General features: G+C 43.5%; 1 protein-coding gene across 2 annotated transcripts in view; it reads left to right on the top strand.

Annotated features, from left to right (window-relative positions):
- The window catches only part of LOC1278350 (solute carrier family 12 member 4), a 157,105-nt gene that overhangs the window by 43,029 nt on the left and 100,909 nt on the right, over positions 1-13,167 (top strand). The window contains exons 1-2 of one of the 2 annotated variants that reach the window (XM_061653677.1): positions 10,534-10,668; positions 10,756-11,278. The exons of the other annotated variant lie outside the window; for it this stretch is intronic. Coding sequence (XP_061509661.1) covers positions 11,212-11,278 — 67 coding nt within the window. The 5' untranslated portion in view covers positions 10,534-10,668; positions 10,756-11,211. Of the gene's footprint in view, positions 1-10,533; positions 10,669-10,755; positions 11,279-13,167 lie in introns of those variants that run through there. 2 annotated transcript variants of the gene reach the window in all.

The raw sequence follows: 13,167 nt of genomic DNA, 5'->3' as shown, positions 1-13,167 counted from the left end.
TTATATCATTGATAATTGTGTTCCGTGAAAGTCGGTGTTGGTGGAAACTGCTAAACGGGATACTTAATGCTAAGAAAATGCACACCAAAACATAAGCCTTTATTTGGTTTCCTATTAGTACTAGATACAGTCTTTCTTCGAGTTACGCAAGTTAAATGTATAGGTTTTGGATACTCTAATATGAACGTCTGTTCTGGTTGGATTCTACTTACAGATTGATATTTATTAGAAACGTTCGCTTAGATTTAACCTATCAATCCTATGTACTTTGCATGCATATAAGCAAATAGTACCAAGTTAGTGTTACCTCGCGAAATTTTAGGTGTTTCAATTTATGCATAGAATCGGTGAGATTTTCTCCAAGAATTGTCAAAATGCATTTTTGCTTAAAGTTTGAAATCGATAAACATACAGAAATAACCAAATTTTCTACTGGAATTTTATGAAATAAACAAAAATATGCAAACATTACTAATTTTAATAATAATAAAACAATATTTATCGTCTATATTTTGGTTGATAAACGAGATACTTGACGTATGTCAAAATCCGAGTTGCGCGAATGTCTCTGGAACGCGTAAGTTGCACTCGGGGAAAGACTATAGTAGTTAGGCGCATTATTATCCATCGTAATCCCATCATGAAGGAATGAGTTGATGTCCTCAATTGATGTTCACATATCTTCAAACAAGAGTTGTTATTTAATTCCTGAAAATAAAAGTAGCTCACCCACTTGCAATGGAATAATCCTCTACCGGTAAGCTCTTTGAAGTGAATAAAATCTGAGCCACGGTTAAGGTGCTGCCTGCACGATAATGATCCCTAGGAAGTAAACCCTGTTTTTCTTGTTTTGATTTTCAAAGCATATGGTTTATGTTATGTAAATGAAACAAATTTAAGTTATTTCATTGTCTTTACATTAACTATCAACTATGCAACTATCACTAGATCGTCGGTAGGGGATCACTAGATCATTAGATCGAATTCGAGGATTGTTTAATTGAAATGGAAAGTGTACCAAACACGCCATGACTTGTTTGTAAGTGATAGAATGTACTGTGTGTGTGTTTTTTTTTCAGTCAAACATTGCTAATAAATTGTGGACAGTTGTTTATTGAAGTGAAAAACCATATAAGTAGAGTAAGACTGATCTATAGGATCAAGAACATTAGTAAAATGGGAATTTAATTATATATTATTTTTTTCATCTTATTGGTTACCAATATCGTAAGGCAATTCAACTGTTTAAAATCGTGTTTGTTCAAGTATATATTAATTGTTTTTCAAACTAAATTTTTATATACATGGATGTTTTGAATTGATAAATTTATATTGCTATCCTTTTACCACATCAAATAATGCTGGAAATAGCTGTTAGTTATGATTGTTATCAAATCATGGCATGAATTTAAATTTACTTTCCACTTCTGTCTTTCACTAAAAGCCTGTCAAGCAAACGGCTAGATAAGTTCGTAACGAACAGATAGATAGTAGTCGGCTGCTATTGACTGAGCTGTTACAACCAACGCAATTTGAAAGATAAACAATGTTTTCTCACTTTCATGTGCTCATGCTTTGAAGCAAATTTTGATTCAATTTGAAATGATTTCAAACACACAAAAGCAACAATCGCTGCTTGAACGTTGCGCAACCAACATTATGTAGATAGTGTTAGTGCTTTTTTGTTTTTTTTTGTTCATTCTATCACAGCTCTTTCCATTCGTTCCGTAGTAACCACAGTACCTCTGGCCTGGACGCTCATAGCACTATATTTCTTCATGAAGATTGCACTTCATCCACTAGACGGGTAGCAAAGAAGCAAAGAAGATACAGAGCGAACGGGGTTGGAAAACAGCGACGCAGCTCAATGATTCAAGGATGCACAGAAGAATTTTGTTTCCATGTCGCGTTGCCAGAACCATTACCGTGGGTTTTGCTATGGTTGTTTAAAATTGCAAAACTATCCTTTTCGCCCGGCTGCTCTCGCTCTCTCGTCTAGGTGGTGGACGCGAAAACATTAGGGAATGTAACGATCCGGAAGAACAACGTTTTGCTAGCTGCGGTAGCAACAGCAGCCAGCAGCAGCAGAACGGAGACGTTGATGGGCAGCGTGGGGTTTGCTTTTCTTTTCTTACCGTCCTTTCCAAGAAAAAAAGAAAGACAGTGGACCAGAGATACAGTGGATTTCAGCTTATGCAAAACAGTTGGCAAATTCGAATGGGAAGCGAGTGATCGTGAGCAGGAACGACTTGTGCACGGTACGTGTTACTGTCAGAAACTATTGCCCAGATAAAAGGCATCGTTTTGTAACATTTTGGGTTTCTTTTTTTTTGTTCTGGGAATGGTTACTGTATACATCATTCAAAATGGTCTGAAAAATGGGATGAAGCGTGAAGAGATCGGCAACAGTAAGACTGCATTTTAAGAGAAGCTTTGTTACGATTTCAAAACTACGGAATCGATGGAATAAAAATGTAGTGTTGGTTACATATTTGCACTTGTCATTTCCCTTCACCTTGTGTGCAAGGTATGAGTCATGGTCATGATACCTTTTTTAATTTTTTAGAATTACAGGGTTTCGAATCATAACCGGCACCCACAGTCTGATGACAGCTCCACAGTACGCTAGCAACATTCCCCTAATCGATTGCACAACTCCCCTAAGTGATTGCAAACATCCACAGCTTGCTTGCAACATTCCCCTACCGATTTGCAACATTCCCCTAAGTGGTTGAACTATTCCCTTATATGATTCGAAACCCTGTATTCTTAATTCAAGTCCTTGAAAATTCAATAATTAAAACGGAAGATAATCGCTAAAGCTTTTGCGTGTATTGAAAAGTAAAAGCTAATGTATATTTACCATAAAAATCAGTCTAGGAGAAACCAGCTCTTCTGTATAATTATTTGCCCAAACTCTTCCCTTTTAGGGTGAGGTGAACCTGAGTTTCAGATTGTTTGTCACTTTTGGCGATGGATGAAAATAGAGCAGCTACACTTAATGAGACACCTTGAACGATGGAAAAGGTTCCGGTCCAATAGGATTATATTACCAACGTGCTAATATGCCTCGCGGGCCAATTCCAACTGGCCCGCTGGAATGCGTTTATGTGAGTTGTGTGTGCGTGTGCCTCCAGCCAAGTGGAAAATGAAGGCAAATGGTAACAGCACACCCGTCCACCGCATCGGCTATCACAATCAACGGCTAAAGGGCTCAAATGATTTTCCATTCTTCGAGTTCCTCCGTTGTTCTTACCTCGTCCTGCTCATTTGCCTTTTTCACGTGGGAAATAAAATTATTCAATGGATTTTCACTTTGCCTACATTGTCCGTCTAGAAACGAAGGCCCAAGGTGGAAGTTTACTGGGGGCTTTTCTTGAAAAGTACCACTCTACTACCCCTTAATGATCCCCTTAGTACTATGCCTTCTCCCTCCCCCCCCCCCCCCCCCCTTCCATAAGCCAGGTTCTTTGAAGAGCCTAGCGGATTGTAAGTGGACGGATCGAAAAGCCGAAGGCCGAACCTGTGCTGGCGTAACCTGAAGTGACAGCAAAAAAAAAAAAAAGTCCACCTTTTACTACACTGCCGTGTGCCACCGTGCGTGTGCAGAACGGAGGGGGCAGATATGGGGCAGAGCTTTTCCACACTTCCCGTTGGACCGGGCCCGCAACCAGGGCGTAGTATCAATTTTCAATACTAATTGACTTATTTAATTATTCAACACTTGGACCTTGGGCTTAGCTGGGTGAGAGAGTGTAGGGCGCCTCGGGCGAATTCTTCCACCTTCCTTGGCCAACCGCCCCTCTTGCCCTTGCCAAAGAAGGCCAGTTTCGCGACGATAAAAGGCACTCCATTGGACGCCTACTGCTGCTGGAGCGAATGGTTGTTTGAATCGGCGGTTAGCTGGTGGCTTTCTTTCTGTTCCATTTTCACCAAATCCGCACTCGCTGGCTCCTGACAGGTGGTGGTGAAATAGCATAAACAGTGGCGAGGTGAGGGAGAAAGGGGTAACCCTCTTCGGCTCTACTAGTGCCCTCGATATTGATTAGACCGGTTTCGGTGGGTTTGGTGGAGACCGTTGGAGCTTTTACGAATCGGTGTATTTTCTCTTTATCGGAACCGGTGGAAAACTGATCGCGTACCGTTAAAGTGCCCTTTGGCAGGCAAATGCCAAATTACATCGCGCGTGGTCGATTGTCGATAATTGTTTTTGTTGTTGTTGCTGTTTCATGTGCTTGTGGTATTAGCAATTGAACCATGACAAATGAAGGACGCTATTGGTGTTGCTGGTGTAATTGTACGCTGCAAATATTAGTTGAGGTGATTTAATGTGAACTTACAAATTTCGTCTCATTTCATTCGGAACATAAACTGCACAAATCATTAAACATTCAATATTACTTACAATAATGTGACTTTAAGATATGCCGCCTATTCTATTCTATTCTATACACTATTCTGAAATTAAATGAATTAGGATTCGTAGAAATTAGGCTGCTTTTGTCCAGAAAGTTTTACATCCAAAGTAATCTGTAGACTACATCGCATGACTAATCTATCCATACCAAGTAAACACACCTATGCTGCGCACAAGTTACACATGCCGTTTATTTATTACTGAGCAACAGGAACGGCAGCGGGCAAATTTAATTACTGCCAAACAACAATGTCCAAACAAACCGCAAAACAAGCCAGCGAACATGGTCTGATTGGGCTGGGCTAGCTGCCAAAAGCAGGTGTCCAACATGGGCACAGCAGGCAAGACAACTTTCAACCCGCTCTACCATTCCATCGCACCAAACCGATAGATGATACATCTTACGCCGAAGAGCGCCAACTCGCCAACGCAACTCGCACTGGCAATTGCAGGAAGCGCAAAGTTCCGTGGGGCGTGCAATTTCTGCGAAACGTCCTTGAACTGATTTCCTTGACCGAGCCAGTGCGCGTTGGACATTAAGACAGCGCCTGACCCCTTCCAGCTTGTCACTCAGACGTCAGACAGCTCCTGACGGGTGGGAAACATTATCACTCAACCGCCACCAAACCTCGAAACCTTGCGTGTCGATCAACACTCCCTGCTTGGTGTGCTGCTTGATGCTATGCAAACGACCTCGCGATTGCTGCACACCATCCCCGACCATCGGATTGGCGTTATCCAGAAAGCTATGCGGCACCTGTTGACGTGAACTTGTCCGTGCGTTCGTTGTGCTGCACATTGACTCATTAGCACCGGCAGACCAATCGGTGACCAATCGCACACAACGTTCCGGGAGTTGAGCCTTGGCAAGTGTACGATTTGGTACGACTACGGGGGGTGAGGTGTGAGTGTAGATGGCTGAACCCGGTTGTTTAACGGACCGTTTGCATGGTCCGGCGTGGTACATTAATATTCATCAAGTTCAGGATATCAAATGAGCGTTGCTGGTTGCGAAAATGCAAGGCAACATAGCGGAAATGAAACAATTCTCTTTGACAAACTAGCAATTGGAATTGACTTTGGAGATGTTCCTGGGCGTGATGAAGTCTTCTCTAGTATGCAGTTGATTTGAATGGATTCTTGGTGCGAAAATAATGAAATGATGTCTGAGAATTCGATGAGTTCCTGGAATCAAGATGCCACAAGATCTTGACCAATCCAAGACATCTTAACGAAGATATACTTCCTAGAACCTACAATTACCAGGTTGCACTCCAGAATAATGCTACAGGACATTCTATCTAGATTACGTCTTTACCTTAGATCTTTGCCACAAATGGAAATCCAAATGAATTCTTAGACAGGAAATGAAATGATTAGTACTTAATTACCCACCCTTATCACTCGCACATCTTACACAATATCTTGAAGGTCACCTAGAGATTAACCCGTTTAATGGCTGCTAATGCCTTAAGCCTGCACAACATCAAACCAGAACCTATTCTGTGCCGCTCCGGACCTATTCCAAGACCAAGGAGAGAAGGCTCGATCCATACGCTCCAAACGAATCGTCCTCGTCCTTACAAACACGCGCGCACACGCTTGCCATCGCGTAGCGTGTTGAATAATTCAACCAGTTTTATAGGCTGAGTGCCATTTCCGTTCTACTCTCGAACCACCGAGCGAAACTTTTCACACAACCACTCTGCCCGTGAACATTCAACACAGTCGTTAATCGGTCATTGCGCGCCTGAATGTGGAAGCAGATCCTTATCGTTTGCCGTTTGCCGATCGCAGAAGCTTATCGCGGTGGCAGGGCTCTCGGTCGGGCACCTCACACCACCACCGCGTGGTGGTGGAAGAGTTTCTGTTTTAGTTGGGAATTTATTTGCCCGACCAGAACGGAACTGCTACTCCCTGCCGAAGCAATGCCCGGCGGTGACGGTGGCGTCGCTTCTTGGCAGACTATTTTTATGTTCGCAACATTTAGCAACAGCGACTTTGCACGGCGGTGGTGCGTTCGGCCTCCCGTGTGCGGCTGTAGGGTCGAGGTTTGCGAGGAATAAATAATTGAGCAAGCGACCGGGTCGCGATGGTCTTTTTTGTTGCTGTTGTTGTTGTTGAACGTTCTTTGGCAAGGCTAAGATTTTTAGGCCAGGTCCAAGGAAGGCACCTGCTGAGCGCACCACCTTCCAGGAGGTGTAGAACCTTTGTTGAATCGATAGACCAGACATACAAGACATAAAAGACAAATACCCTTGGTCCTTTGCCCGTGAAATGTTGTTTGTTCTCAATGGTTTTTGGGGCCACGGGACAGTGAAAGGAGCTTCCAGCCTGCCCGGTTGCGTTCAATATTACGTTTTGACACAAATGAACTGTTTTCTTTGCCGGTCTGAGGAACGAGGAGAACGGCTAGCGCAAGCTTCAAGCTTGGCATACATTATGTTTGCTCTGGGGGCGTACATTACACGTGCGTACCGGCCGGGCGTGTGATAGATGATGGAATAAAAATGTGTAATTTGATACGCAACTGTCCTAGGACGGGACGGCGATTTTGGTCCTGCTTTTTGGCGATTCGGTTATCCTGTTGTTCTGTGCCTCGTACCTGTATACCTGAATACAGTGGGACAAAAACAACTGCGCATACCAATTGAGAAGCAGTGGCATGTTGTGGTTGCGGTGTTGATCAACCGTAGGGAAGTAAATAACATGGGCTAGGGAGCGGGTGCTAAGGTGCTGAGGAACGGTTTGTTCGATGACAAATTTATTCATTACATGAAGGATTTATTGATCCTGTTGGTAAAAACAAGGCCAGGTAATATAGGATTTGGTTCTTCTTGGAGAGCGCAACAAGTGAAAAGTAAGGACCTAGAAAACATGGAAAAATTCATTTGATCTTTGGTGCCTGTTTTATGGAAGGCATTTTTTTACCGTTGAACAGTATTCTAGAGAGAATGATATCATTCTTGAGATAGAACAAAGTTTATTAGTTAATTGAATGTATTGATCTTTTCGTTAAACTTTGAAAGATAATTTGTGGCTTCAAATTGTTTCTAAAACAATGTGTTACCGCAACAGTTACAAAAATAGGCTCCCAATTTTTTTATTACTTCTTAATGCAGGTGTTTTGCATTGATGATTGCATACTTTCTGGCGTAATGCGGTTTCTGCAAAGCATATTTCTTTTAATTTGTTTTTACTAACTTTTTTATGCAACCGATTTACAGAATATTTGAAAACTTGCCAAATTCGTTACCTGTCTTCCCTGTCGTCTTCTTCACTGAATGATTTACAACTTTATGGTCTTTTTACGTATAGGCCATTACACTAGTTATAATTTATACTGACTCGCATTGAGGAACGGTATTTTTTTATTAAACCAAGGTGGCTATATAGACTTTATATGATTTTAGTAGCCATGATGAAGTCATGGGAATTTCTATGGAGATTGTCAGGTAGGGAGTTAAGGTTTCTAAAGACTTTGTATGAAACTTTGAACTCCCTAGCTGTCCAATGGAGAATTTGTCAAAGTACACTGGACGGTCCGACCAGTAGTAATTTATAAACCATGGAATAAACGTTAATATCAATGATGATACATACTCATAGCTGACTATCATAACTAAAAATTGTAAGAAAAAAGAATCTTTATATTGTGCAGGTGGCAGAATTAAGCCATTCGAAAGCTACTCCAATTTTTCATTTTTTAACAGTTTTTAAATTACAAAATATTAAGATGGATTCGCTCAGTAGTTCAATACGTTGCACGCCATGTTTCTTTCGTTGTTAGAATTGCCACGAAGCTGTGCCACCTATTTTTCGGAGGACAATAATATTACACCGAAATTCTATTAAAACTCAAGCTTTGCGACCCTGTGCTCTTCCAAGCTGACATAAGCTTGGAGATACTATTTTAATTTTGTAATTGAACCAGAAGGGGTGTTAAATACAAACACATATAAGTGAGCGACGCGCACTCTAATCGGATTTATGTGACCTCATGGGGAGTTTTGTTCAAAAACTTTTGGGATTGTTCTTGTAAGCGTAAAATATATTTGGTCCTCATACTATGGCATATTTTGCGAACACATTTATTGTACCTGAACACCCACCGTATGATGAAGTAGATTTGTCCAGAAGCCTTAAATATTTTATTATTGTATGTTATTTGTCTACACTCTGGCCATTTTTATGATAATTATTGATTCATATTCAATTCTAGAAATTACGCTAAAAATTTCCTATTGAGTATAATTGTACTTTGTAGAACTTTAACATACTGTATCTCACTTTAACTTTTCTTTGATCATTTTAACGATTTGCCATTACATTCTCTTACTTCTTTACCCTGCCAAACATTTGGTAACGAACTGGGTAATCGAATGAAGCAAAATTTCAACCAATCGAACTGGAAACTATTTCCAATCATGCACAGTACGGTATGTAACAAGCAGCACACACACACATACCTCCCATATCCATGTCCTTCAGATGCCGGATACCAGCAAACTCCGGTACCTTTTCCAGTGCAAACTATACATTCGATTTCCTCTTCTGCCCCCAAGGGGGATCGGACAGGGAATGCTCTTCATCCATTCAGCTACATTTCGGCAAACAGTTTGTAATTGTAAACGATACCACTTTGCAAAGTTGGCCATAGTTTGCAGCAGCCCACGAGCAGGCTCACCTGGTGGTGCCGAAGCGTTTCCATGGCATGGCAATGCTTTCCGGCTGCCACAAAAATGTCCAATCTCCGTGTCACACCCCACCGTCAACAACCGATCGAAGCTAGCGTGGTTGCGTTAACGCTGCGAAAGGCAATGTGCAATGGTGAGCTGTAACGAGCTAACAAGAACTGCTACGAATATAGAGCCCTTGCCCCCACCAGGTGCGGCTATTGAACTGTGCAATAAAAAGCAAGGATAGGAGAAAAGAAGAATGAAAAAAAAACACTCACGCTGAAAGAAACTGTCTCCAGCGGCAGTCGTCGTCATGCTGGTTTGCAAAGCACTGCAGATGGTGGGTGTCACAACTTGCTGTGCGTCAGTGTGGCAGCGCGACTAAAAGTTAAACTATTGTACCGGTGAAAGTGATTCAATTCCTTGTCCCATTCTCGAAGCGTCAGGAGCGGTCTGTATTGTGAACCTTTCCATCTTTTTTTTCTTCTTCTTCCTCGTGACACAATGGTCGAGTGACACCTTTAGCCTGATCTCCCTCCTCCACCGCAATCGGTTAACGTTTGGGGGCTGAGGAAGTATGACCACATAAGGCCATGTTCCCCTAAATTTTTTGTTGGTTGTTGCTTTGTTGGACAAAAAAACTTCAACACCAGCAATAGTCACAGTGAGCGTGAATTCCAGGAAGTTTCTTTCATTCCGTTGCTGTTTTTTCTCTTTTCTACAAGCCGGTGGTCCCAAAGAGGAAACTTGAAATAGAGTGTGTTCAGTGAATGTTTACATATCTCTCAGCATATCTGAGTCCAGCGTGTGATAAAGCGTCCAAATTGTGTGTGTGTTTGAGTGTGGGAGTGTCTGTGTGAATTTATCTGCTATCTGGAGTGCCGCAACCCATTGTCGAAGGTGCCGCAAAGTTGACAACATCGCATCGCGCGCAATAGTGGTACCAAAGTCACGTGGTGCTTGAAACTCGGGCAAATCCTGCCTCACTAATCCGGGCGGTCGTTTGTTGCTGGCGGTGGCGAGCTATTGCGGTCTACGGAAGAAGTGTGTGTGTATCTGTGTGTCACGAGTGGCATCGAAATAGGGCATGTGAATGTGTTGAGTGCAGGAAACAGTGCAGGCAGGGCTTCCGTCGCGCTATCCAGTTGAGTTGCATCAGCGTATGCACAGCACGCGGTTTTTGCCGCATTCTGTTGCCAGTGGAGGTGGGGGCTCTTGAAGCTGGCTCCGGGTGTTAATGCGTCCCGAGCGTGAATGTGAGCTGTGCAAGGAAGCATCGGTTCGTGTCCGAACGCACAAGGAATAGGTCCCGGTAGCTGTGCTGAAAGAAATTGCTATTAAAGCCTTCGATCGGCTTAGGCGGCGGTCTTCGTGGAGCGAAAAGTCATCATCACCGTTTGGGTCCCTGCCATCAGCGCCCATCACGCCATCCCAACACCACCGTAGCTTCCTTCCCCCTTGCTCCCCTTCCTCGCGCCCAATCTCCTACCCAATCTCCTGAGCAACCCACCCCCTCCGAGTTCGAGTATCCCATCCGGCGGTGCGTTTTTTGCGGATTTCGGAAAACGAAAGGTAGTAGTATTGTTGCTTCCGCTTCCACCGCTGGTGCTAGTGTTTCTCCTATTGCTTTTGTTACTCTTTCAACTGGCCCGCCGGCAGGAGGAGGAGGAACGGGAACGGGAGCGGACCGCGGCAGCGGCGGCCCACCACTGCCGCCGGGACCATCCGCACCACTGCCAGCACCATCGCCACCATCAGCATCTTCACCGTCACCCCCATACAACCCCTCCGGCTGGCTCCCCTTCCTCCGGGTCTTTATCGCTTGCGTCATCGCCCTCCACACCCTCATCCCCGGCTAGCTTACCGCTCACGGCCGCCTCTGGTGGGGAGCCGGCAAAGCAGCACCGCACGACCACCGCCGGGCTGTTGCGGTCCGCGCGCGACAGCTTCATAGGGCGGAGGCAGCCACAGCAGCGCAGCAGCGGCGTGCCGGGAGCCGCAACGGGAGCAGTGGCGGCCTGCAGCAGCAGCACAGTCGCCACCGCAGCACCACCACCGCCCACCGTCACCTCGCCGCTGCTCGCGAAAGCGAAGGAAAGGTGCAAACTGTTCAGCATGCAGCGCCAACAGTACCAACACTGCCACTCACAGTCCATCGAGATGGACGTTTACGACACGGAAGGTAGGTACGGCAGGTGGGAGGAGGGCTGTGGTCACACCTGTAGTCGTTGCTAATGGAAAGCGTATTTTGCTTTCTGTCTAGCATCAAAACGTTGCCCTGTTCCTTCCAACATTCAAACTGCCAGCGAAATATTTCACAGCCATCAGTGTGAAGTGAAATGAAATATTTCATTGCGTTTGCAGGATAGCCATGATTATTACAGAAAGATCCGTAGAGCTGATACATTCATCTAAAGTGACACTGTTGGAAACTGTCGCCGGTGCAAGTCTTTACTCGAGCGTGCAAATTTATCTTTCCACAAGTCGTCTTTAAACTTTAGCCCAGAACTCTGCAGCATGAAACTCTTATTATCAGTGCCGCTACTGCTGCTGCTCAGTTTAGCTTTGTCTCGAAGTCGATTATTGTATTATCTGGGTCACCGCGTGGGACGTCCTCCAAGTCCTCCTATGTCCCGCCGCCCGTGCTTCTTCATTGCCGTTCACAGTGTTTTCTCATCATTGATCCGTGCACTTTACATCAATCCTGTCTCGCGCATCCTAACACGGGGCTAAACCTAACTAGCTCGGGGTGGATGGTTGACACTGAAGATTGACACAACACAACCCCACCAGCTGCAATGCAATGGTCGTGGTCGTTTCGATACACGCGGGAAGAACGCCTGAGGTGCTGAGGGCTTGGGACACGTTGCAAGGCAATCGACAAACCAGATGAACGACGAACCAGTTAAATGACATGCAGAAGTGGTCGTCTGGAAATGGATAGTGGTGGCATATTGAGCGAAGTGTGCCGTAAGTTTGCGGGCCAATTGAAACTATTGGAGCGTGTTTGCGTAGGCAAGAGATGTTGTGTTTCGAGTTAGCTGCAGGACGTAATTCTGTCACTGTGATGTGCTTTATTATACTCTGCACGTTTAGCCGGTAGAGTTGTCAGAAACATATTCTAAAAACGATGCTGGTTTCATAATAATGATTGATTAGTTGATTGATTTCGTGGAAATTTAACGTCAGTCACTAGCAAGAATTGTTTATTGTTACAATAGCTATTAAACTATTGGATAACCATTGGAAACACATCCTCAGCAGGTACTAAGAAACGATTAAGGTCCATGATTTACAGTCGGGCACGAGTCCCTCTTTATTGTGTTGCTTGAAACTGCGTGTCAAATACATGAGTTTTTTTTACAGACTGTCTAGTTTACTTTTTTTTTTCGAAATAATTACATCCAATTTTCAGTTCGCCTCGTCTGGAGGTAAATTTGAGCAAATAAACTAATCTTATTTATGGAGCAGTCGAATGACATCAAAAGGCATCACTAGAGTTGCTTTAGGCAACTGCATTAACAACAGGGAAATTACTATTTTTATTCATTGACAGAGGTGAAAAATAAACAAGGAGTATTACTGGCAACACGTTATCAAATGCCAATTTTAAGCCTTGCGAAAATGCAGTTTTGGCTTTCAACAGGATACAGCTCGAGCCCATAAGGCTTCAATCGTTGAAGAATGGCTTAATGAGAATTTGTCTTACTTCATCAGCTAATTTGAAAGACCCTCAAGCTTCTCCAGACTTGTCCCCAATGATCTTATTTTATTCAGTATTTGAGAATACATGCTATTAAAGTTTGACTATGTTAGGCACTTGCGTTAATCTGAATACAAGAATTGCTTTGGTGAAGATTCGGGGCGAAATGACGAGTGAATGTTTTGGAAACAGCTTGCATTGACTTTCAAATGCGTTTACAGGCCGTTTTCAAAATACAAGTGAGAAAGATTCGAACTCAACTAAGTAAATTGTAATTCGATTACTTAAAGATGTAGTAGACTTCGATTCCGTAGATAAATAAAATCTAATTCTTGTACTGATTTAATAGAAATATAAAAATGTAAATA

The sequence above is a fragment of the Anopheles gambiae genome, chromosome 3 (assembly GCF_943734735.2).
Source record: "Anopheles gambiae chromosome 3, idAnoGambNW_F1_1, whole genome shotgun sequence".
Classification (NCBI taxonomy): domain Eukaryota; kingdom Metazoa; phylum Arthropoda; class Insecta; order Diptera; family Culicidae; genus Anopheles; species Anopheles gambiae.
Note: the sequence above shows the minus strand (reverse complement) of the source record. Positions and strands in the feature narration are given on the sequence as shown.